Source organism: Pan troglodytes, chromosome 5 (assembly GCF_028858775.2).
Source record: "Pan troglodytes isolate AG18354 chromosome 5, NHGRI_mPanTro3-v2.0_pri, whole genome shotgun sequence".
Classification (NCBI taxonomy): Eukaryota; Metazoa; Chordata; class Mammalia; order Primates; family Hominidae; genus Pan; species Pan troglodytes.
Window position 1 is genome coordinate 48,818,370 of NC_072403.2, and position 21,297 is coordinate 48,839,666.

Consider the following 21,297-nt stretch of genomic DNA (forward strand, 5'->3'; position numbering starts at 1 on the left):
CACCACCATGGCTATTTTTTTTTGTATTTTTAGTAGAGACAGGGTTTCACCATATTGGCCAGGCTGGTCTCGAATTCCTGACCTTGTGATCTGCCCACCTTGGCCTCCCAAAGTGCTGGAATTACAGGCATGAACCATCGCGCCCGGCATTTATTATTTTTGAGACGGAGTCTCGCCCTGTCGCCCAGGCTGGAGTGCAATGGCGTGATCTCGGCTCACTGCAACCTCCATCTCCCCGGTTCAAGCAATTCTCCTGCCTCCACCTCCCGAGTAGCTGGGATTACAGGCATGTGCCACCACGCCCGGCTAATTTTTTGTACCTTTAGTAGAGATGGGGTTTCAGCATCTTGGCCAGGCTGGTCTTGAACTCCTGACCTCGTGATCCACCTACCTCAGCCTCCCAAAGTGCTGGAATTATAGGCGTGAGCCACCAAGCCCGGCCTCCTCTTTATTTTTTATTTTGATTTATTTATTTTTGAGATGGGGGGGTGTGTCTCGCTATGTTGACCAGGCTGGTCTCGAACTCCTGGCCTCAAGCAGTTCTCCCTTCTTGGCCTCCCAAAGTGCTGGGATTACAGACATAAGCCACGGCGCCTGGCCTTTTTCTTCTTCTTCTTTGTTGAGACAGGGTCTCACTCTGTTGCCCAAGCTGGTCTCCAACTCCTGGGCTCAGATGATCCTCCCGCCTCGGCCTCCCAAAGTGCTGGGATTACAGGCGTGAGCCATTAAGTGTTCCCCTTAATGACACAGCAGATGAGAGTTTTACTGAGTATCTCCTTGTGCCAGGCACCCTGTTGTTGCTGGGGAAACGGAAGGGAGAGACAATCGTTAATCGGCTAAATTTCTGCGTTCTGAGAGCTCAGAATCAAGAAATAAATAATAGGGCAGTAAAAGGGGCTGGGATTACATACAAAAAGAAAATTAATGCCTGAACTTTTTACAATCTGCTTGATAAGCTTTAATTCTATTAACCTATTTGAGCTTCCCAAGAACAGGCAAGCTCCCACAGCAGCTAGGAGGATCACTTTGTCGTCATACAAATAGAAACAGGCTCAGAGAGGAAGTCATTTGTTCTAGTTCTCACCAGGACAAATCTACTGGGTACTAAAAAAGTGTGAAGGCTGGGGACAGTTTGAGTCGTCCTGCTTGCACCTTAAGCGCCTACAAGAGTGCCCGGCTATAACAACCACAATACCAATAATAAAATTTAAAAACAGATGTTCAGTAAGGACTTGCGGCATTAGGACCCCAGGAGGGAAGTGACGTTCGAGGAGGCGGAGAAAGCCGCGAAGACGGCCTTCCCCACATCTTCCAGCACCTGCGCGCCTGAATCCGTCCCACCCAGGTCCAGACGCAGGCTTCTTCTCCTCGGGTCCTGGTCCTGCATCCTCTCTCTCCCAGAGCCTCCGTTAGGGGGTGGGAAAGGACTTTGCCATAGGTCGCTGAGGCCACCATCTGCTCTCTTACTGGCCAAGGGCGTAAAAAGATAGTCCTCCCATTAGCTAGAGAGCAAACCCCAGAAAGCCTATTGGCTGCGCCGTCCGCGGGCCTTGCTCCGCTTTGAAGGCAGGCTGCGGCTGCGAGAGGAGGGCGGGCGGGAGGCTAGCTGTTGTCGTGGTTGCTCGGAGGCACGTGTGCAGTCCCGGAAGCGGCGAAGGGAAACTGCTCCGCGCTCGCCGCGGGAGGAGGAACCGCCCGGTCCTTTAGGGTCCGGGCCCGGCCGGGCCATGGATTCTTTGCCTGAGCCCGCGTCCCGCTGTCTTCTGCTTCTTCCCTTGCTGCTGCTGCTGCTGCTGCTGCTGCCGGCCCCGGAGCTGGGCCCGAGCCAGGCCGGAGCTGAGGAGAACGACTGGGTTCGCCTGCCCAGCAAATGCGAAGGTGAGGAGGCGGGGCCCGTGGGGCGTATCCTGCCGGAGGGGCTGGCTCCAGCGGTGGTGCTTGCGGAGCAGCGTCGGGGGTTGCAAGGTTCCGAGCTCTGCAGGGTGTCTTCCTTCCTTGAACATGCTGTGCGCCGGGACGCTGCGGCGGACGAGAGATCTGGTCCCGGTACCCCTGGAGTTCACACATTGGTAGAAACAAGCAATGATAATTCAGAGTAGTAGATGCCATGATAGGGGAGGTACAGAGCTTCCTTTTGGGGGCCGGACGAGGAGCATCTGGTCTAGCCTGGAGTGGGGGAGGGGGTGGGCGAAGGCTGTGTGCCGAGGGGAGTCAAAGAGGGCTTCATACAGGAAGCACGAAGAGGCATTAGGAGTTAGCCGGGTGAAGAGAAGTGGAAAGAGAGGGGCCCACTCAGGAAACTACAGAGGCAGAGGCCTGCCGGCTGAGAAGCTAAGAACGAGTTTGAGGAACTGAAAAGCTCCAGATGACTCATCTTGGGGGAAAAAAACCTAAGACTTTCCCCTTTTGCCCTCACTGCAACCCAATCTGTGTAGTTGTCTGTTGCACCCACTAACAACTCCTCGAAGGCAGGAATTTTGTCTTAGATACGTATTCACACAGTGTCTGGTAGGCACTCAATAAATGTTTTGAGAATACAGATGATTAAATGGGAGACTGTGGGTGTGTGTGAGGAGGAGGATCTGGATCTGAGGAGCCCTTTGGGGGAACAATAGAGCCTATGGGGAACTTGAAAGAAGATTTTAGGACTTTGGAGAAAAGGTGAGTCCCAAAGACATAGGCGTTGAGGAACTACAGAGAGAGAGGGAGCTACCAGCGAGCCAGGACTATAAAGGACCTATTTCTTTTTCCTCAACTCCGTCCCTTAGTTTTTCCTCAGACCTTACAGTCATGCCTGCCTTCCCAGCCCCGTAACCCCAGGGCCCCCAGAAAGTTGGCTGTGAATCTCTCATCTGAATTGAAAGCCTACATCAGGCCAGATGTTCCCTAAACACTGGAAAGTGGGTTTGGGGTAAGTTTCGGACACATAATCCTTCCATTAGAGAGATTAAAAGGATGCTTTAGAGATAAGCCGACTTCACTGGTAGGGCACCCAGTATGAGTTCAAGCCTGTGCCTTCCCCCGTACTTTCTTTTCTTTTTTTCCTTTTTTTTTTTTTTTTTTTTTTATGAGACAGTCTGGCTCTGTTGCCCAGGCTGGAGTGCAGTGGCGAGATCTCGGCTTATTGCAACCTCTGCCTCCTAGGTTCAAACGATTTTCCTGTCTCAGCCTCCTGAGTAGCTGGGATTACAGGCGCATGCCACCATGCCCAGCTAATTTTTGTGTTTTTAGTAGAGATGGGATTTCATCATATTGGTCAGGCTGGTCTTGAACTCCTGACAGTGCTGGGCTTATAGGCGTGAGCCTCTGCTCCTGGCCGCCCTTTCACTTTTCGCTCTTCCTCTAGTCCTGATAGCTTTTTTTTTTTTTTTTTTTTGAGATGGAGTTTCGCTCTTATTGCCCAGGCTGGAATGCAGTGGCGCGATCTCGGCTCACCGCAACCTCCGGTGACCCACCCTCCTCGGCCTTACAAAGTATTGGGATTACAGGCATGAGCCACCGTGCCTGGCCTTTTTTTTTTTTTGAGACGGAGTCTTGCTCTGTCGCCCAGTCTGGAGTGCAGTGGTGCGACCTTGACTCGCTGCAACCTCCGTCCCCCAGGTTCAAGGATTCTTCTACCTCAGCCTCCCGAGTAGGTGGGACTACAGGTGTGTGCCACCACTCCCGGCTATTTTTAGTAGAGACGGGTTTTCACCATGTTGGCCAGGCTGGTCTCGAACTCCTGAACTCGGGTGATCCGCCCACCTTAGCCTCCCAAAGTGCTGGGATTACAGGCGTGAGCCACTGCACCCAGCCCAGCTAACTGATAGCCTTTCAGCGTTTCCCTTCCTCTTCTCTTTCTTTTCTGTCTTATTATTATTATTATTATTATTTGAGACGGAGTCTTGCTCTGTTGCCCAGGCTGGAGTGCAATGGCGCAACCTCGGCTCACTGCAACCTCTGCCTCCAGGGTTCAAGTGATTCTCCTGCCTCAACCTCCTGAATAGCTGGGATTACAGGCACCTGCCATCATGCCCGGGTAATTTTTGTATTTTTGTAGAGACTGGGTTTCACCATGTTGGCCAGGTTGGTCTTGAACTCCTGACCTCAGGTGATCCTCCCACCTCAGCCTTCCAAATTGCTGGGATTACAGGCATGAGCCTCCGTGCCCAGCCTGTATTCTGTCTTATTCTGATATCAAAGAGCCCATACTCTCCCTCTTATTATTCTCATAGCCTAAGGACCTCACATTTATTCTCCTTAGGCAACATTCACAGACTCACGGAAGCATAGAGATGCCCAGGATCTCTATATCTCTATATCTAGAGATCATTCTAGTCTACCCTCATTTGGTAACTGATGAAGATTAATTGAAAAGGGATTTGCAGTCACAGGATGGCTTGGCAAACTCCAACCGTTAGGTTCATCTTAATAGTATATTTGTTTGTATTATTATTACACCTTTGTTATTAAATGCTGACTGTGTCTAGCCCACCAAGCCTGCCTCCTGGCTCAGTAGCCTGAGTGGAACAGGCCTCGGCACAGAAGAAGGAGAACCTGCCCGGAAAAAAAGAGTGGGTGGATGTCAGTGAGGGTCTGGTGTCTGTGCCATGAATCTCCTGTGAGTCTAGTTCTGGGTGGGATCCGCAGAGGAGGTCTTGAAGAGGTAATGTTTGGAAGAGCTGGAAAGCAAGGCTGTGGTTGATGGGTATGAGAGAGAAAGGATGTTCCAAACCTCCCCTTTCCCCACTCCTGGGGAGGGCGTGGGAGGAGGGGCAAGTGGTGCTAGAAAAATGATGTGCCTGCACAGAGTACAGGACAGAAGAGGGGAGGGAGCCCAGATGGTCCTGGATGGAGAGCTGGGGAGGTGAGACATCCCCAGTTCATTGCAGACTTGAAGATCACCAGCTTATTACTTGGAATTTTTATGTGTTTCAAATTCTCCAAGCCATTGATTAATTTCACCAAGCAGGCCTCCAGGGGATGTATTTATTTTTGTGGTAAATTGGTATTCTAGCAGACTGTGCTGTCAGTGTTAAAACTGCTGATGGCATTTAGCCTTCAGACTGGTATTCTATTCAGAGGCATCAGAAGACGGTCTCTATCAACAAGATTTATCGAGCGTCCAGCATATATCAAGTCCCAGGCTAAGGAAATACGAAAAAATCTAATACATAATGCACATTTTGGGGACCCTTGTGGTCTATGTGGAGAGACACATCAAATGACTGAGGGTCCTTAGGGAGAGCATGGATCCTGCAGAGGCCCAGAGTGAAATCTAGAGCAATTGGCATTAGTGCAGAATGGCTTCCTGGGGGAGAGGCTTATAATGCGAGGTGGGCAGGATGGACAGAGAAGCCCTTAGAAGGCATTAAGTATTTTCCTAGGGCCTCAGGCACTTCACACCCTCGGTGGTAGCACTGTAGCACTCTATACAGTGGTAGTTATTTGTCTACACCTTTATCTGCTGCATTAGACTGAGTATCTGGAAGGGAGGGGACCTTGTTTTCATCTCTGTATCCCCAGGCTGACACGTAGGAGTTGCCTAATAACTATTTGAGGAAGGGTAAGAGGAAATGAGGAAATAAATGTGCGGAGACAGTAGGAACGAGAGCTCTCTGGAGGGCATGGAGCAAATTAACTTGGTAGAAATAGAGCTGATGTTGGAACACATATGAAATCAAGTAATCTAACAACCATAAAAGATGTTTCGGGGACAATTAAGGAAATTTGAATATGGACTACTGGGTGATGTTGGAATTGTTAATTTTCCAAGTATCATAATTGTTCTATGGTTATGTAGGAGGAGGTCTTTTTTCTCAGGAGATACATGATGATATATTTACCTCAAAAGGTCATGTTTGCCACTTACTTTCAAGATGGTGTAGCAAAAGAAATGTATATATTGTTGAGATATTATATATTATATATTGGAGAGAGAATGTGGCAAACTATTAACAACTGTTGAATACAAGTGGAAGGTATTCATTGTGTTCTTTCAGCTTTTCTGTATGTATGCAATTTTACAAAGTAAAATGATAGACCCTGGCGTGGTGGCTCACGCCTGTAATCCCAGCACTTTGTGAGGCCGAGGTGGGCGGATCACTTGAGGTCAGGAGTTCAAGACCAGCCTACCCAACAAGATGAAACCTGTCTCTACTAAAAATACAGAATTAGCCGTGCATGGTGGTGCATGCCTGTAATCCCAGCTACTTGGGAGGCTGATGCAGGAGAATCACTTGAACCCAGGAGCTGAGATCTCATCATTGTACTGTAGCCTGGGCAACAAGAACGAAACTCCATCTCAAAAAAAAAAAAAAAAGGAATACGAAGAACAATTGCTTAAGGGCAGGATTTACAGTAAGTACATGCTCTTACACAAGAAACAGTAGATAAAATAGAAATCCTAGAGGCATTCCTGGAACTGGGGTTAATCAGAAGTCAACATGGCACATTAGCATCCAAGATGGAGTTGCTTTAGCCTCCACAGGTTCTAACTCCTTCCCTGCCTTGAGTGCTGATTTTGGTCCTCCAGTCTAGGAAAGGATGCCCACCTGGATCTGTTTTGCTGGGAGCTGGCCTCCCATTAGACTCATGTGCACTCAGTGGGCTGTGCTACCTCCCTCCCCCAGTGTGTAAATATGTTGCTGTGGAGCTGAAGTCAGCCTTTGAGGAAACCGGCAAGACCAAGGAGGTGATTGGCACGGGCTATGGCATCCTGGACCAGAAGGCCTCTGGAGTCAAATACACCAAGTCGTAAGTGAATGGGGACTCACTGGCCTGGCCTGCATTGCTGCTGGAGGCTTCAGGGGTTTGGAGTTCCCTTCTCCTAGCTAGGCAAACCCCCTACAAGGGCATCATTTGTAACCAAGACCTGAGTTTGCCCACTGATTCTGTCCCCAGCTAATTGGGTGACGTGCATAAATCCCTTAACTTCTTTATGCTTCAGCAGATTTCTCATCTCTAAAAGCAAGACTGTTGGACTATATCATTGATTCTCAGACGCTTGGATTTCACAGAGCAATGCAAGTTTTTTTTTGCGACGGAGTTTCACTCTTGTTGCCCAGGCTGGAGTGCAATGGCATGATCTTCGCTCACTGCAACCTCTGCCTCCCGGGTTCAAGAGATTTTCCTGCCTCAGCCTCCCAAGTAGCTGGGATTACAGGCATGTGCCATCACGCCCAGCTAATTTTCTGTATTTTTTTAGTAGAGATGGAGTTTCACCATGTTGGTTAGGCTGGTCTCGAACTCCTGACCTGAGATGATCCGCCTGCCTCGGCCTCCCAAAGTGCTGGGATTACAGGTGTGAGCCACCACACCCGGCCACAGTGCAATTTTTTAAAACATTAGTAACAGGATTACCAGCTTTTTATTTTGCTAGGTACAAATATAGTTTTTAAAAACCCAATTCTGTCAGCTGTGATCATCCTTTCAAAGAGAATGATATTTTACTATCAAAATTTAATAATTTTGCTTTATCAAAAAATCTAAATACTGAATCATTTAGCTTTATAAAAAATTCCTTCCCTTAGAGCTGTTAAAATTTTGTCTCTCTGGTCTGTGTTCCAGCATTTCAGATCCCCCAGACCAGATGACCTATCTTCCTTCCAGCTCTGAGTCACTTCCCATTGGTGAGATGTGCAGGTGTTGGGGCACAGGGCTGGAGGGACAGACCACTAACCCACTGCGGCTAGGAGGGGAACTCAGTTCCTCTCATCCTCCTGTCTTGGCAGGGACTTGCGGTTAATCGAAGTGACTGAGACCATTTGCAAGAGGCTCCTGGATTATAGCCTGCACAAGGAGAGGACCGGCAGCAACCGATTTGCCAAGGTTGGATTCGGGATTGTCCTTCATCCGCTCTGGGGTCAGGCCTGCATGTATCTTAGTGTGTCTGCTGGTGTGAGTGTGATTTGAAGATGACCACCTGGGATCTTCCTTCATTGCCTCTTCCCATTCTTTGATTGCCGTTTGTGCTCCTCCCCTCTTGAGTGGTCTCATTTTTCAGGCACATGCATGAGGGTCTGGGCCTGTTCATGAGGGTCCTGCTTCAATCTCAGACACAGGCAGAAATGCTCCACAGTTGCTGCCCCCGTGGGAACCTAAAGACACTAGAACAGAGAGAACTCAGCAAGATCCAGGATGTGCAGAAAGGTGGGGGTTTAGGCGAGGTGTCAGAGGACACCTGGGGGGGAGTGACTGCCCAGTCCCATCTCTGGGTCCACACAGCACCTCCCACAACCCCGCTGGGATGCCCTTGTGACGGCCCATGTACTCAATATGTGTACGAGTGCTTTTCTCTCTGGAGAATGAGCTGCTTACAACAAGGCCCATAGTTCTTACTCTCTACATCTTCAGTGCCTGGCACAGGGTAAGATAGTTGCCACCCACATTTTTCTAGGTAAGTTTCCTTCTAGCAAAGGATACCATTCATAAACTCCTGGGATACCTAAGGGAATAGTCTCAAGCAGCAGAAATTTGTATGAATTTTGCACTCAGTAATAAATCTGTGTTTGCTTTAATAAAAAGTGTTTAAGAATTATTTTTCATAGCAAGAAAAAAATGAGAAACAATCTAACTCTACCAATAGGGGATTAAATACGTTGATCCAGCCGTTTGGTGGACTAGTATGCGGCTGGAAACGAAGCATGGGGAGGCTCTTTAGGAACTGAATTCAATTGATTTTCAAGGTTTTTGTTTGTTTGTTTGTTTTGGAGACAGAGTCTCACACTCTGTTGCCCAAGCTGGAGCGCAGTGGTGCGATCTCAGCTCATTGCAACCTCCACCTTCCAGATTCAAGCTATTCTCCCACCTCAGCCTCCTGAGTAGCTGGGATTACAGGCACCGACCACCACGCCCGACTAATTTTTGTGTTTTTTAGTAGAAACGGGGTTTCACCATGCTGGCCAGGGGGTCTCGAACTCCTGACCTCAGGTGATCAGCCCACCTTGGCCTCTCAAAGTGCTGGGATTACAGGCATGAGCCACTGCACCCAGCCCTTCAAGGTATAAGTAAAAAGGGCAAGTGCAAAATAGTGTGTATGCTATACCACTGCTTGTGTAAAAAGGCGGGGGGAGAATATATTTAGATATTGGTATTTGTATGAGTTATCTCTGGGAAAATAGAGGAAATGGATAGTATGTTTTCTCTGGGGATAAGACCTAGGCAGCTAGCAGAGATAGTTTTTACAGAATAAAGGGTCTACCTGCCTCAGCTATGCCTTTTTCCCACTGAGGAAAGACACAACCCAGGAAGAACGGAACAGCAGGTCTGGATGATATGGGAGTGTCTCCAGCCATAGTGAGGGGAAAGAGCTAAGACAAACCTATTTCCTGGAAAAGAAGCATAAAGCCAAAGGGCCTGAGGGCAGCCGCAGGTCTTTTTGAAGCGATGAGGTGTGCAGAGGCAGATCAGGGGGTATATGTGCAGGGGTTGTGGGAAGCAGGCCTAAAAGAGGGAAGAGGAAGGTCAGGTCAAGGATGAGGCCAGGTGCAGTGGCTCACGCCTGTAATCTCAGCACTTTGGGAGGCTGAGGTGAGTGGAACACTTGATGCTAGGAGTTCGAGACCAGCCTGACCAACATGACAAAACCCCAACTCTACAAAAATTAGCCGGGTATGGTGGCACGCCTTTGTAGTCCCAGCTACTTGGGAGGCTGAGGCAGGAAAATCGCTTGAACCTGGGAGGCAGAGGTTGCAGTGAGCTGAGACTCTCCAACCTGGGCGACAGAGTGAGACTCCTTCTCAAAAAAAAAGGATGAGGATCCTTAGAGGGCGTTGAGCATTGGTCTTATAGCTGGGTTCTTAGCCACCACTGGGAGACGAGGGTGGGAGGGAGAGAAGGGAGCTCCGCCTGCCATATCTGGTCGCTTCTTCCAGGGCATGTCAGAGACCTTTGAGACATTACACAACCTGGTACACAAAGGGGTCAAGGTGGTGATGGACATCCCCTATGAGCTGTGGAACGAGACTTCTGCAGAGGTGGCTGACCTCAAGAAGCAGGTACAGGCCCTTCAGCCCTTGGAAGGGTTGCTGTGCCCAGTGAGGGGCTGGTGGGGATTGGGTCTGCTCTGAGGAAGTCCACCCAGGCCGGGGTGGCTTTGGTCAGGTCATTTCACCTCTCTGGCCTCAGTTTCCTTAGGTGAACCGCTGCCACTGCCTACCTTGCAGTGGGTTGCGAGGCTTAGCTGAGCTCCTCTAGGAGCGAGTCAGGTGCTGGGGCTTTGCCAATATGAGGTATTATGATTAACAGTGCGATGTGCTGGTGGAAGAGTTTGAGGAGGTGATCGAGGACTGGTACAGGAACCACCAGGAGGAAGACCTGACTGAATTCCTCTGCGCCAACCACGTGCTGAAGGGAAAAGACACCAGTGAGTTTGGGGAAGCAAGGGCAGGCTGGCTCTGGATGATTTGTTTGCTCTCCCTTGGGGGAGGTGGGTAGGAGGAGAAACAGAGGGCACCAGAGGGCATTGTAGGATCTCTGCCCTCGGAAGGCTTGATTGGCAAGACATGGTGAAGTAAGAGTCACTGAAACCAGGTGCAGAATGATGGGCAGACAAGTCAGATGCCCCCAGAGGGGCCTGGTGGCCACAGCGAGAGGCAGGAGGCAGGGAGGCTGATGTCAAGCACAGTCCCAGTTGCTACTCCCACGGCTCACTGCTCAGTGCTCCTTGCCCAGCACCCCAGCCCTGAGGCACTTCTGTTGAGGGTCTCTCTCCTCCACACCCTAGGTTGCCTGGCAGAGCAGTGGTCCGGCAAGAAGGGAGACACAGCTGCCCTGGGAGGGAAGAAGTCCAAGAAGAAGAGCAGCAGGGCCAAGGCAGCAGGCGGCAGGAGTAGCAGCAGCAAACAAAGGAAGGAGCTGGGTGGCCTTGAGGGAGACCCCAGCCCCGAGGAGGATGAGGGCATCCAGAAGGCATCCCCTCTCACACACAGCCCCCCTGATGAGCTCTGAGCCCACCCAGCGTCCTCTGTCCTGAGACCCCTGATTTTGAAGCTGAGGAGTCAGGGGCATGGCTCTGGCAGGCCAGGATGGCCCCGCAGCCTTCAGCCCCTCCTTGCCTTGGCTGTGCCCTCTTCTGCCAAGGAAAGACACAAGCCCCAGGAAGAACTCAGAGCCGTCATGGGTAGCCCACGCCGTCCTTTCCCCTCCCCAAGTGTTTCTCTCCTGACCCAGGGTTCAGGCAGGCCTTGTGGTTTCAGGACTGCAAGGACTCCAATGTGAACTCAGGAGGGGCAGGTGTCAGAACTGGGCACCAGGACTGGAGCCCCCTCCGGAGACCAAACTCACCATCCCTCAGTCCTCCCCAACAGGGTACTAGGACTGCAGCCCCCTGTAGCTCCTCTCTGCTTACCCCTCCTGTGGACACCTTGCACTCTGCCTGGCCCTTCCCAGAGCCCAAAGAGTAAAAATGTTCTGGTTCTGATTTCTGAGTCCTCTGCAGCCCTCAGAGGTGCCCTGGAGCCTCTTGTTCTTTCCTGCCCCTCGCCTTCCAGCCCATGGGGCTGAGGAGGGGAAGGCTAAACCCACCCACTCTCGGAAGCAGCAAGTGCTGGGAAGGCCCAGGGTTATCTTGGGGTGAGGGGAGGCATGGGCATAGGATGAGGCCCAGGGCAGTGCACTGACCTTACGCTGCTCCCTTGTGTCCTGGACACCTGGCTGCCGTTCCCTCCCTCCCTCTCTCCTGCTGCTCCTCTTCCCAAGGCCTCCCATTTGTTGTGTAAAATGCAGTGTTTACCTGGCCAGCTCCCGCCCCTGTTCCTACTTCCACCTGGCCTTGACTGTTGGTCCTGAACCTTGTTCTCTGACGACCACACTTGATCACTCAGGTTCCTAGCTGTCGTACCTGGAGTGCAGTTGGGAGGACACCCGGTTCCCAACACCATCTGGTCACACCGTGTTCCTCAGGGCCAAGGGAGGAGCAGAGAGGCTGGCCTCTAGGGAGAAGGGGTGGGAAGCTCAGGCACCTCCCAGTTTGTCCTGAAGGCAGGGATCGGGGCAATTGGTACAGTAGTGATGACAATTGTATGTATTCAAATTGTGTGCTTTAACTTTTACTATTACCACACTCTTGTGAGGTGTGCTGTTAACCTCATTGTGTAGAGGAGAAAACAGGCTAGAGTCAAGTGATATGCTTGGAGTCAGGTGACCTTGGAGTCAAGGTCCTGCTGTTAAGGAGTGGTATAGCTGGGACGCAGACACTGGCGTTCAGATTACAAATCCATGGTACTTCCACTCTCCACAGCTGCCAGGGCCTCTTCCCCCAACCCCTGGCACTGACAGTGTGAGTTGTATCGAACTGGTTTAGTTTCTTGGCGTTAACCTGTCACCACCACCAAGATTCTTTTTGTTTTGTTTTGTTTTGTTTTTTTGAAGCGGAATCTCACTCTGTTGCCCAGGCTGGAGTGCAGTGGTGTGATCTTGGCTCACTGCATCGTCTGCCTCCCGGGTTCAAGCAATTCTCTGCCTTAGCCTCCCGAGTAGCTGGGATTACAGGCGCCTGCCACCACGCCCAGCTAATTTTTTTGTATTTGTAGTAGAGACGGGGTTTCACCATCTTGGCCAGGATAGTTTTGAACTCCTGACCTCATGATCCATCTGCCTCGGCTTCCCAAAGTGTTGGGATTACAGGTGGGAGCCACTGCGCCTGGCCTGACCACCACCAAGATTCCTAAAAGGCGAATAGGAAGCAGCTGTGGCTTATTGGAAGGAAAGAATGGCAGCAAGTCCTGGGGGAGCTGTGCCCGCACCAGATTTCCCGTGAGCACCCACACTGCAACTCTACCTCACACTTCCAGGCTAGGCCCAGTGGGTAGGAGGGATACACTGCTGAAGCCTCCCTGCGTCCATTGCAGCGGCTCTGGGGGCCGAACTGGGAGTGAGGGGCCCCCTCATAGCCTGGTCCCAGCCTCTCCCCCTCTACCAGGTTAGGGCAGCCAAGGCCATAGAGAGTGGAACAGAATGGAATCTGTCTCTCCTTAAGCTGTTGAGGATGACGCCAGGTCCTGGGAAAATGATACTGTCTTGGTCCAGCCTCCACCTCTGCGTCTCCAGGACTGATGTTCCCCCTGTTAAAGGAGCTGGTGAGCAGTGAGATTACAGTCTAGATGCAGGTCTTGTCCTGGACTTTGTTCTGAGCATAGAAAATGGCTGGGGGTGAGGTGGAGGGGCTGGTACCCAGGGCAGGGATGTGTTTCCTGCCCCCTGAACTGTCTAGGATTTGGTGGCCACCCTCTGATTCCCCCATTCTATCACTAACAGCACTTCAAGGCCTGGCTTACTTCTGTCCCCACAGCTTCATTGATTTTTTTTGTTTGTTTTTTGTTTTGTTTTGGGTCTTTTTTTTTTTTTTTTTTGAGACAGAGTCTCACTCTGTTGCCCAGGCTGGAGTGCAGTGTCACAATCTCAGCTCACTGCAACCTCCGCCTCCTGGGTTCAAGTGATTCTCTGCTTCAGCCTCCCAAGTAGCTGGGATTACAGGCAACCGCCACCACACCCAGCTAATTTTTGTATTTTCAGTAGAGACGGGGTTTCCCCATGTTGGCCAGGCTGTTCTCGAACTCCTGACCTCAAGTGATCCACCTGCCTTGGCCTCCCAAAGTGCTGGGATTACAGGCAGGAACTACCATGCCTAGCCCTTTCCCCTACCTTTCTTTTTTGGAACAGGATCTCCCTTTGTCACCCAGGCTGGAGTGCAGTGGCGTGATCATGACTCACTGCAAGCCTCAACCTCTCAGGCCCAAGTGATCCTCCTGAATAGTTGGGACCATAGGTATGCACCACTGTACCTGGCTAATTTAAACATCTTATTTTTTGTATACCAGGTGTGGAGGCTCACACCTGTAATCCCAGCACTTTGGGAGACCAAGGCTGGAGGATCACTTGAACCCAGGAGTTCGAGACTAGCCTAGGCAACATAGTGAGACCATGCGTCTAAAAAAAGAAAAAATTATTTAAATACTTTTTTATTTGTTTGCAAGAGCCTAACTCTTGTCACCCAGGCTGGAGTGCACTGGCACAATCTTGGCTCACTGCAACCTCTTCCTCCTGGGTTCAAGTGATTATCCTGCTTCAGCCTCCCGAGTAGCTGGGATTACAGCCACACACAACCACGTCTGGCTAATTTTTGTATTTTTAATAGAGACGGGGTTTCACCATGATGGCCAGGCTGGTCTCGAACTCCTCACCTCAGATGATTCACCCACCTCGGCCTCTCAGAGTGCTAGGATTACAGGTATGAGCCACCATACCCGGCCAATAATTTTTTTAATTTTTAATTTATTTTTTGGGCCTGGTGTGGTTTCAGCCTCTTATTTGGGAGGCTGAGGCAGGACAATTGCTTGAAACCAAGAGGCGGAGGTTGCAGTGAGCCGAGATTGCACCACTGCACTCCAGCCTGGGTGACAGAGTGAGACTCCATCCCCCGCAACCAAAAAAAAAAAAAATTTTGTAGCAACAGGGTCTCCACATGTTGGCCAGGCTGGTCTCAAACTCCTGGACTCAAGCAATCCTCCCATCTCGGCCTCCCAAAGTGCTGGGATTACAGGTGTGAGCCACCATGCCTGGCCTCATTGATTTTTAAAGTAGGACAAGGTAAAGATCTAACCCCCAAGCCAGGTGTGGTGGCTCATGGCTGTAATCCCAGCACTTTGGGAGGCCGAGATGGGCGGTTCACCTGAGGTCAGCCTGGGCGACAGAGGGAGACTCCATCTCAAAAAAAAATAAAAAAACTCCTTACTGAGGTGTTGGCCCAGTGGCCCAATCCCAGGCCCTGACCCAGTCTTGAGGGCAGGCAGTGTTGTCACTGCTTTGCTCTTTGACCTGTGGTTACTGCTTCCCAAGGGCCAGGCTTGTTGCATACTCACTAGCTTTCACGCAGCCCACCCAGCAGCAGCTTACTCTGGCCCTGCCTAGAAAGGCAGAATGCAGGAAACCTGGCTTTCCAGGTTTTTTTCTTTCCCTTTTTTTTTTTTTTTTTGAGACGGAATCTCGCTCTATCGCCCAGGCTGGAGTGCAGTGGCGTAATCTCAGCTCACTGCAAGCTCCACCTCCCAGGTTCGCACCATTCTCCTGCCTCAGCCTCCCGAGTAGCTGGGACTACAGGTGCCTGCCACCACGCCCAGCTAATTTTTTGTATATATATATATTTTTTTAGACAAGGTGGGGTTTCACTGTGTTAGCCAGGATGGTTTTGATCTCCTGATATCGTGATCCGCTTGCCTTGGCCTCCCAAAGTGCTGGGATTACAGGCGTGAGCCACCACGCCTGGCTAATTTTTAGTAGACACAGGGTTTCACCATATTGGTCAGGCTGGTCTCAAACTCCTGACCTCAGTTGATCCACCCGCCTTGGCCTCCTAAAATGCTGGGATTACAGGCATAAGCCACCACGCCCAGCCTATTTTTTCTAGTTTTTTTTTTTTTTTTGGTAGAGACGGGGTTTTGCCGTGTTGCCCAGGCTGGTCTCACACTTCTGGGCTCCAGCAATCCTCCCACCTCAGCCTCCCAAAGTTTTGGAATTACAGGTGTGTGGCTCAGCGCCCAGCCCGGGTTTTTCTTTTCTTCTCCCCACCACACAAGCCTTTCCGAACTTGGGCGTTGCCTCCCACTTTCCTATACCCCTTCCCATCCATGGCTTGTTTTTGTTTTGATTCAGAACAGGCAGAAATTAATCTACCTGATATACAGAAATTCATATAGATGAATTTCTACCTGTTCTGAATCAAAACACAAGCCATGTGCAGTGCATGCCTGTAGTCCCAGCTACTTGGGAGGTGGCTTGAGAGGATCACTTGAGCCCAGGAGTTCCAGTCCAGCCTGAGCAACACAGTGAGACCCTCATCTCTAAAAAGCGAATAAAAACAAAAAAAACACCAAAACAACCAGGATGTCTCCCATTTGCACTCCACTTAAGTGTGGAGACTTAGGCTGATCACATCACTGCACTCCAGCCTGAGTAACAGACTGAGACCCTGTCTCAAAAAACAAAATGAGACAAAAAACCTGCTCGTAATAAAGTGTGAAATTATAAAAAGAACCTCTGTTTTTAAAAGTTTTCTATTTGTATAAATTTATAGGGCACAAGTATAATCAGGTAAGGGTACTGCCTGCACTCAAGTTAACCTGATTTCCGTCCTCCTGTCAGAAGCCTCATTAGAACAAGATTCTAAACTTAACTCACCTGGACATGAGAGTCACCTAGAATACTTGTTAAACATACAGATGTCTGGGCTTGCCTCAGACTTGCTGGGTTGAGACCTGGGAGTCTGCATGCTTAGCAAACATCTCTCACGGTCCTTAAGAGGAGGCAGCTAGAACTCACTTCACCAAGATAAACCCAGGGTGTTGTCCTAAGATGGGGCAGGACTTCAGTGAATTTACAGTGGGTCAATGTCTTGTCCTCAGAAACAAACAGCAGAATGGCTCCATCTCTGTTGAAGACTTCCATCAACTAGAACCACGAGGGCTGATGGACAGACCACAAGGCCAGTTTGTTCCAGTTCAATGATTAAAAGAACCACAGATGACCAGGCACGGTGGCTCACGCCTGTAATCCCAGCACTTTGGGAGCCCGAGGTGGGTGGATCACGAGATCAGGAGTTTGAGACCAGCCTGGCCAATATGGTGAAACCCCGTCTCTACTAAAGATACAAAAAATTAGCCAGGTGTGGTGGCTCACGCCTGTAATCCCAGCTATTCAGGAGGCTGAGGCAGAAGAATGACTCAAACCCAGGAGGCAGAGGTTGCAGTGAGCCGAGATCATGCCATTGCACTCCAGCCTGGGCAACAGGCAAGACTCTGTCTGAAACAAAACAACAACAAAATATGCTCAGACAGTAAAATCTCACGAGTGCTGCATCAGGGCTTCCATATTCATTTGAAAGGGCAGGTCCTAGGAGGCAGGCTCCTCTCCTTACTTTGAGACTGCTGGGTGGCATTTCCGTAGATCTTTATGCAAGTTAGGAAAAGGTGCTCTTCACACCTTTAACTTCCATCTGTCAGAAAATTGTTTTGCCGGGTGTGGGGTCTCACACCTGTAATCCCATCTCTTTGAGAGGCTGAGGCGGGTGGATCACCTGAGGTCAGGAGTTCGAGACCAGCCTGGCCAACTTGGTGAAACCCCGTCTCTACTAAAATACAAAAATTAGCCTGGTGTGGTGGCATGCGCCTGTAATCCCAGCTACTTGGGAGGCTGAGACAGGAGAATTGCTTGAACCTCCTGCCACCGCACTCCAGCCTGGGTGACAGAGTGAGACTCCGTCTCCAAAAAAAAAAAAAAAAAGAAAATTGTTTTAATTACATTTGTTAGAAAAAGACACTTCACTGAATGCCTGCCAGAAAATTATCATCATAAATCTACAAACCCATGGGGTTTGTCCTGTGAATGGGAGCCCCACACTCCCCTCTAGTGTGGAGACTTATGCTGTCCAGATGTTGACCGCAGCCCTGCATCACTATAGTTCCCAAATGTGAACAAAACTACCCTTATTTTTTGATCTTGAAAGAAAAGCCTATTTTTTATGACAGATATATGGGTCCATGCTAAGTCACTTGTTTCAATGAGATGGACCCTACTGCCAGCTCTGGTAATAGCAACATGTATTAGCACCAACTGCCCCTAAGTGGAAAAGATTGCCCAAAAAAGAAAAAAAAAAAAAGACATTAAAAAGCCATATTGGCCGGACATGGTGGCTCACGCCTGTAATCCCAGCACTTTGGGAGGCTGAGGTGGGTGGATCACGAGGTCGGGAGATCCAGATCATCCTGGCTAACACGGTGAAACTCCGTCTCTACTAAAAATACAAAAAAAAAAAATTAGCCGGGCGTGGTGGCGGGCGCCTGTATTCCCAGCTGCTCCGGAGGCTGAGGCAGGAGAAAGGCGTGAACCCGGGAGGCGGACCTTGCGGTGAGCCGAGATCGCACTACTGACTCCAGCCTGGGCGACAGAGCGAGACTCCGTCTCAAAAAAAAAAAAGCTACAGAAAAAATGTTACTAAGAAGGTCATAAGAAAAATATATTTATTGTTCGTTAAGTGGAAGTGGATCATCTTAAGGTCTTCATCCTTCTCATCTTGGGAGAAGCTGATTTTGAAGTCTCGGGGTGGCAGAGACAGGAGAAAATCCACATATATGTGGGCCCACATAGTTCAGCTCCATGTTGTGTGTGTGAGGGTCAATGGCAATCTGGCTTTTTTTTTTTTTTTTTTTTGAGACGGAGTCTTGCTCTGTCTCCCAGGCTGGAGTGCAGTGGCACGTTCTCGGCTCACTGCAAGCTCCGCCTCCTGGGTTCACACCATTCTCCTGCCTCAGCCTCCCAAGTAGCTGGGACTACAGGCGCCCGCCACCACGCCCGCTAATTTTTTGTATTTTTAGTAGAGACAGGGTTTCACCATGTTAGCCAGGATGGTCTCGATCTCCTGACCTCGTGATCCGCCCGCCTCAGCTTCCCAAAGTGCTGGGATTACAGGCGAGCCACTGCGCCTGGCCTCTATAGCTTTAATGTAAGATTACACTATATAATACGCATACAAGCTATGTGTTATTGGCCTGGCATGGTAGCTCACCCCTGTAATCCCAGCACTTTGGGAAGCCGAGGTGGACAGATCACCTGAAGTCAGGAGTTCAAGACTAGCCTGGCCAACATGGTGAAACCCCGTCTCTACTAAAAATACAAAAATTAGCCTATGTGCTGGTGCACGCCTGTAATCCCAGCTACTCAGGAGGCTGAGGCAGAAGAATCGCTTGAACCCGAGAGGCAGAGGCTGCAGTAAGCCGAGATCACACCACTGCACTTCAGCCTGGGCAACAGAGTGAGACTTGGTCTGTCTCTCAAAAAAAAGATATGTATTATCGACTTTATGTTATAGGTAAGGGTTCTGGTCCATAGTAAGTTATTAGTAATCGAGTTTTTGGGGAGTCAGAAGTTATACATGGGGGCCAGGCACAGTGGATCACGCCTGTAGTCCCAGCATTTTGAAAGGCTGAGGCAGGCAGATCGCTTGAACTCAGGAGTTTGAGACCAGCCTGGGCAACATGGCGAAACCCCATCTCTACAAAAAAATAGAAAAATTAGCCAGGCACGGTGGTGCATTCCTGTGGTCTCAGCTACTTGGGAGGCTGAGATGGGAGGATCACTTGAGCACAGGAGGCGGAGGTTTCAGTGAGCTGAGATCATGCCATTGCACCCTAGCCTGGTTAACAGAGCAAGACCCTGTCTCAAAAAAAAAACAAAAAACAAAAAGTTACACATGGATTTTCAACTGTGTGGGGAGTCAGGGCCTCTAACCCCCAAGTTGTTCAAGGGTAACCTGGACTCACCAACCCAGTCTTGGTGTTTTAGATGTAATGGCGTGTGCTACGTCACCTGTTTCAATAAGCAATGCTTAGCCTGTTATCAGGGCCTGAAATAGCATATCATATTTATGTTGAATAATAGTAGCTCAGTGAACAGATCTGTGTGTACTGAAGAGATCTTACTGGAGGTTAGCACTCCTTAAAACCGCCTTTTTTTTTTCTTTTGAGATGGAGTCTCACTCTGTCACTTAGGCTGGAGTGTAGTAGTACAATCTAGGCTCTCTGCAACCTCCACCTCCCAAGTAGCTGAGACCTACAGGCACGCACCACCATGCCTGGCTAATTTTTGTATTTTTTAGTAGAGATGGGGTTTCACCATATTGGCCAGGCTGGTCTCGAACTCCTGACTTCGTGATCCACCCACCTCAGCCTCCCAAAGTGCTGGGATTACAGGCGTGAGCCACTGTGCCTGGCTAAAACTGCTTTTAACAGCCAGGAACAGTAGCTCACACCTGTATTCCCAGCAGTTTGGGACCAGCCTGGGCAGCATAGTGAGACCTCGTCTCTACTAAAAAAAAAAAAAAAAAAAAACAAATAGCTATGTGTGGTCCCAGCTACTCAGGAGGCTGAGGTGGGAGGATCACTTGAGCCTGGGAGGTCGAGGCTGCAGTGAGCATCTGTGATTACACCACTGCACTCCAGCCTGTTTTTTGAGATCCTGTCTCAAAAAAAAAAGAAACAAAACCCTGCTTTTTTTTTTTTATGAGACAGAGTCTCGCTCCGTCGCCCAGGCTGGAGTGCAGTGGTGCGATCTTGGCTCACTGCAAGCTCCGCCTCCTGGGTTCACGCCATTCTCCTGCCACAGCCTCCTGAGTAGCTGGGACTACAGGCGCCTGCCACCACGCCCGGCTAATTTTCTGTGTTTTTAGTAGAGACGGAGTTTCACCATGTTAGCCAGGATGGTCTCGATCTTCTGACCTCGTGATCCGCCCGCCTTGGCCTCCCAAAGTGCTGGGATTACAGACGTGAGCCACTGCGCCCGGCCAAAACCCTGCTTTTAATAAAGTGTGAAATGGTAAAAAGAACCTCTCTTTTTTTTAAGTTTTCTATTTGTATAAATGTATAGGGCAAAAGTATCGTTTTGTTACATGCATAGAGTGTGTAGTGGTGAATTCAGGGCTTTTCGGGAGAACCTCTCTTCTTACACATCAGTGGAGTACTCACTGATAACACTACGCTTAATAGTAATGTCGCCATTATTAGTGTTATGACCCACTGATATAGAGACCTATTTGACAACTAACAGGACTTTCTTAAAAGTCCAAAAAAGGATCCGCTTTGATAATTCTGCTGGGAGATCCAAGTGGGTGGGTGGATCTGCTAGCACCACTCCTCAAGTGTTTCAATGTTCAGTCTGGGGTAGATCCAATTAGCAGAGAAGAGTTTTTATGCAATGGCTTGGACTAGAGTTTGGAATTTGGCAGTCATCACTGGAAAAATGAATTTCTGCCTGTTCTGAATCAAAACAAAACAAGCCATGTGCAGTACACACCTGTAGTCCCAGCTACTTGGGAAGTGACTTGAGAGGATCACTTGAGCCCAGGAGTTCCAGTCCAGCCTGAGCAACACAGTGAGACCCTCATCTCTAAAAAGCAAATAAAAATAAAAAACACCAAAACAACCAGGATGTCTCCCATTCGCAGTTATTGTATCTACATAATTCACAATTGCAGGATTTTAATGTGTCCTCAAATAGGACTTGGAGTTTGTCCAGTTACAGCCACATTCCCAAGATGAAGTCTTTTTGCAAACATGTCACACATTTAGGAATGAAGAATTTAGTCTTTTCAGCCAATTCCAAATAATGTGTCCCACATTTAAAATATCACCTGTTCTTCTTTTCTTTTCTTTTTTCTTTTTTTGAGATGGAGTCTCACTCTGTTGCCCAGGGAAGTGCAGTGGCGCGATCTTGGCTCACTGCAACCTCCACCTTCCAGGTTCAAGTGATTCTCCTGCCTCAGCTTCCTGA

The 21,297-nt window shown here is 49.6% G+C and overlaps 1 protein-coding gene and 2 long non-coding RNA genes across 6 annotated transcripts; 2 read left to right on the forward strand and 1 right to left on the reverse strand.

Moving 5' to 3' along the window:
- Nucleotides 1-435: 435 nt before the first annotated feature.
- Nucleotides 436-1,450, reverse strand: LOC129144253 (uncharacterized). Its single transcript, XR_008548502.2, has 2 exons — nucleotides 1,319-1,450; nucleotides 436-800 (listed from the first exon to the last, which is right to left on the reverse strand). It is a non-coding gene; the product is annotated as an uncharacterized LOC129144253 (long non-coding RNA).
- CNPY3 (canopy FGF signaling regulator 3) lies at nucleotides 854-11,401 on the forward strand. Of its 4 annotated transcripts, XR_010157703.1 has the most exons (8): nucleotides 856-1,878; nucleotides 6,612-6,735; nucleotides 7,549-7,610; nucleotides 7,713-7,809; nucleotides 8,037-8,130; nucleotides 9,855-9,977; nucleotides 10,228-10,345; nucleotides 10,706-11,401. XR_010157703.1 is itself a non-coding variant. In XM_518480.8 (6 exons), the coding sequence occupies exons 1-6, from the start codon at nucleotides 1,728-1,730 to the stop codon at nucleotides 10,927-10,929; spliced, it is 837 nt and encodes a 278-aa protein (XP_518480.2). In that variant the 5' UTR covers nucleotides 854-1,727; the 3' UTR covers nucleotides 10,930-11,401. The 4 variants fall into 4 exon arrangements, 2 of the variants coding, with proteins under 2 accessions (XP_518480.2, XP_016811019.1); XR_010157702.1 differs by lacking the exon at nucleotides 8,037-8,130 and having other exon boundaries at nucleotides 854-1,878; XM_518480.8 differs by lacking the exons at nucleotides 7,549-7,610; nucleotides 8,037-8,130 and having other exon boundaries at nucleotides 854-1,878.
- A 5,066-nt stretch (nucleotides 11,402-16,467) lies between these two features.
- Nucleotides 16,468-20,353, forward strand: LOC134810199 (uncharacterized). Its single transcript, XR_010157704.1, has 2 exons — nucleotides 16,468-16,550; nucleotides 20,201-20,353. It is a non-coding gene; the product is annotated as an uncharacterized LOC134810199 (long non-coding RNA).
- Nucleotides 20,354-21,297: the final 944 nt, after the last annotated feature.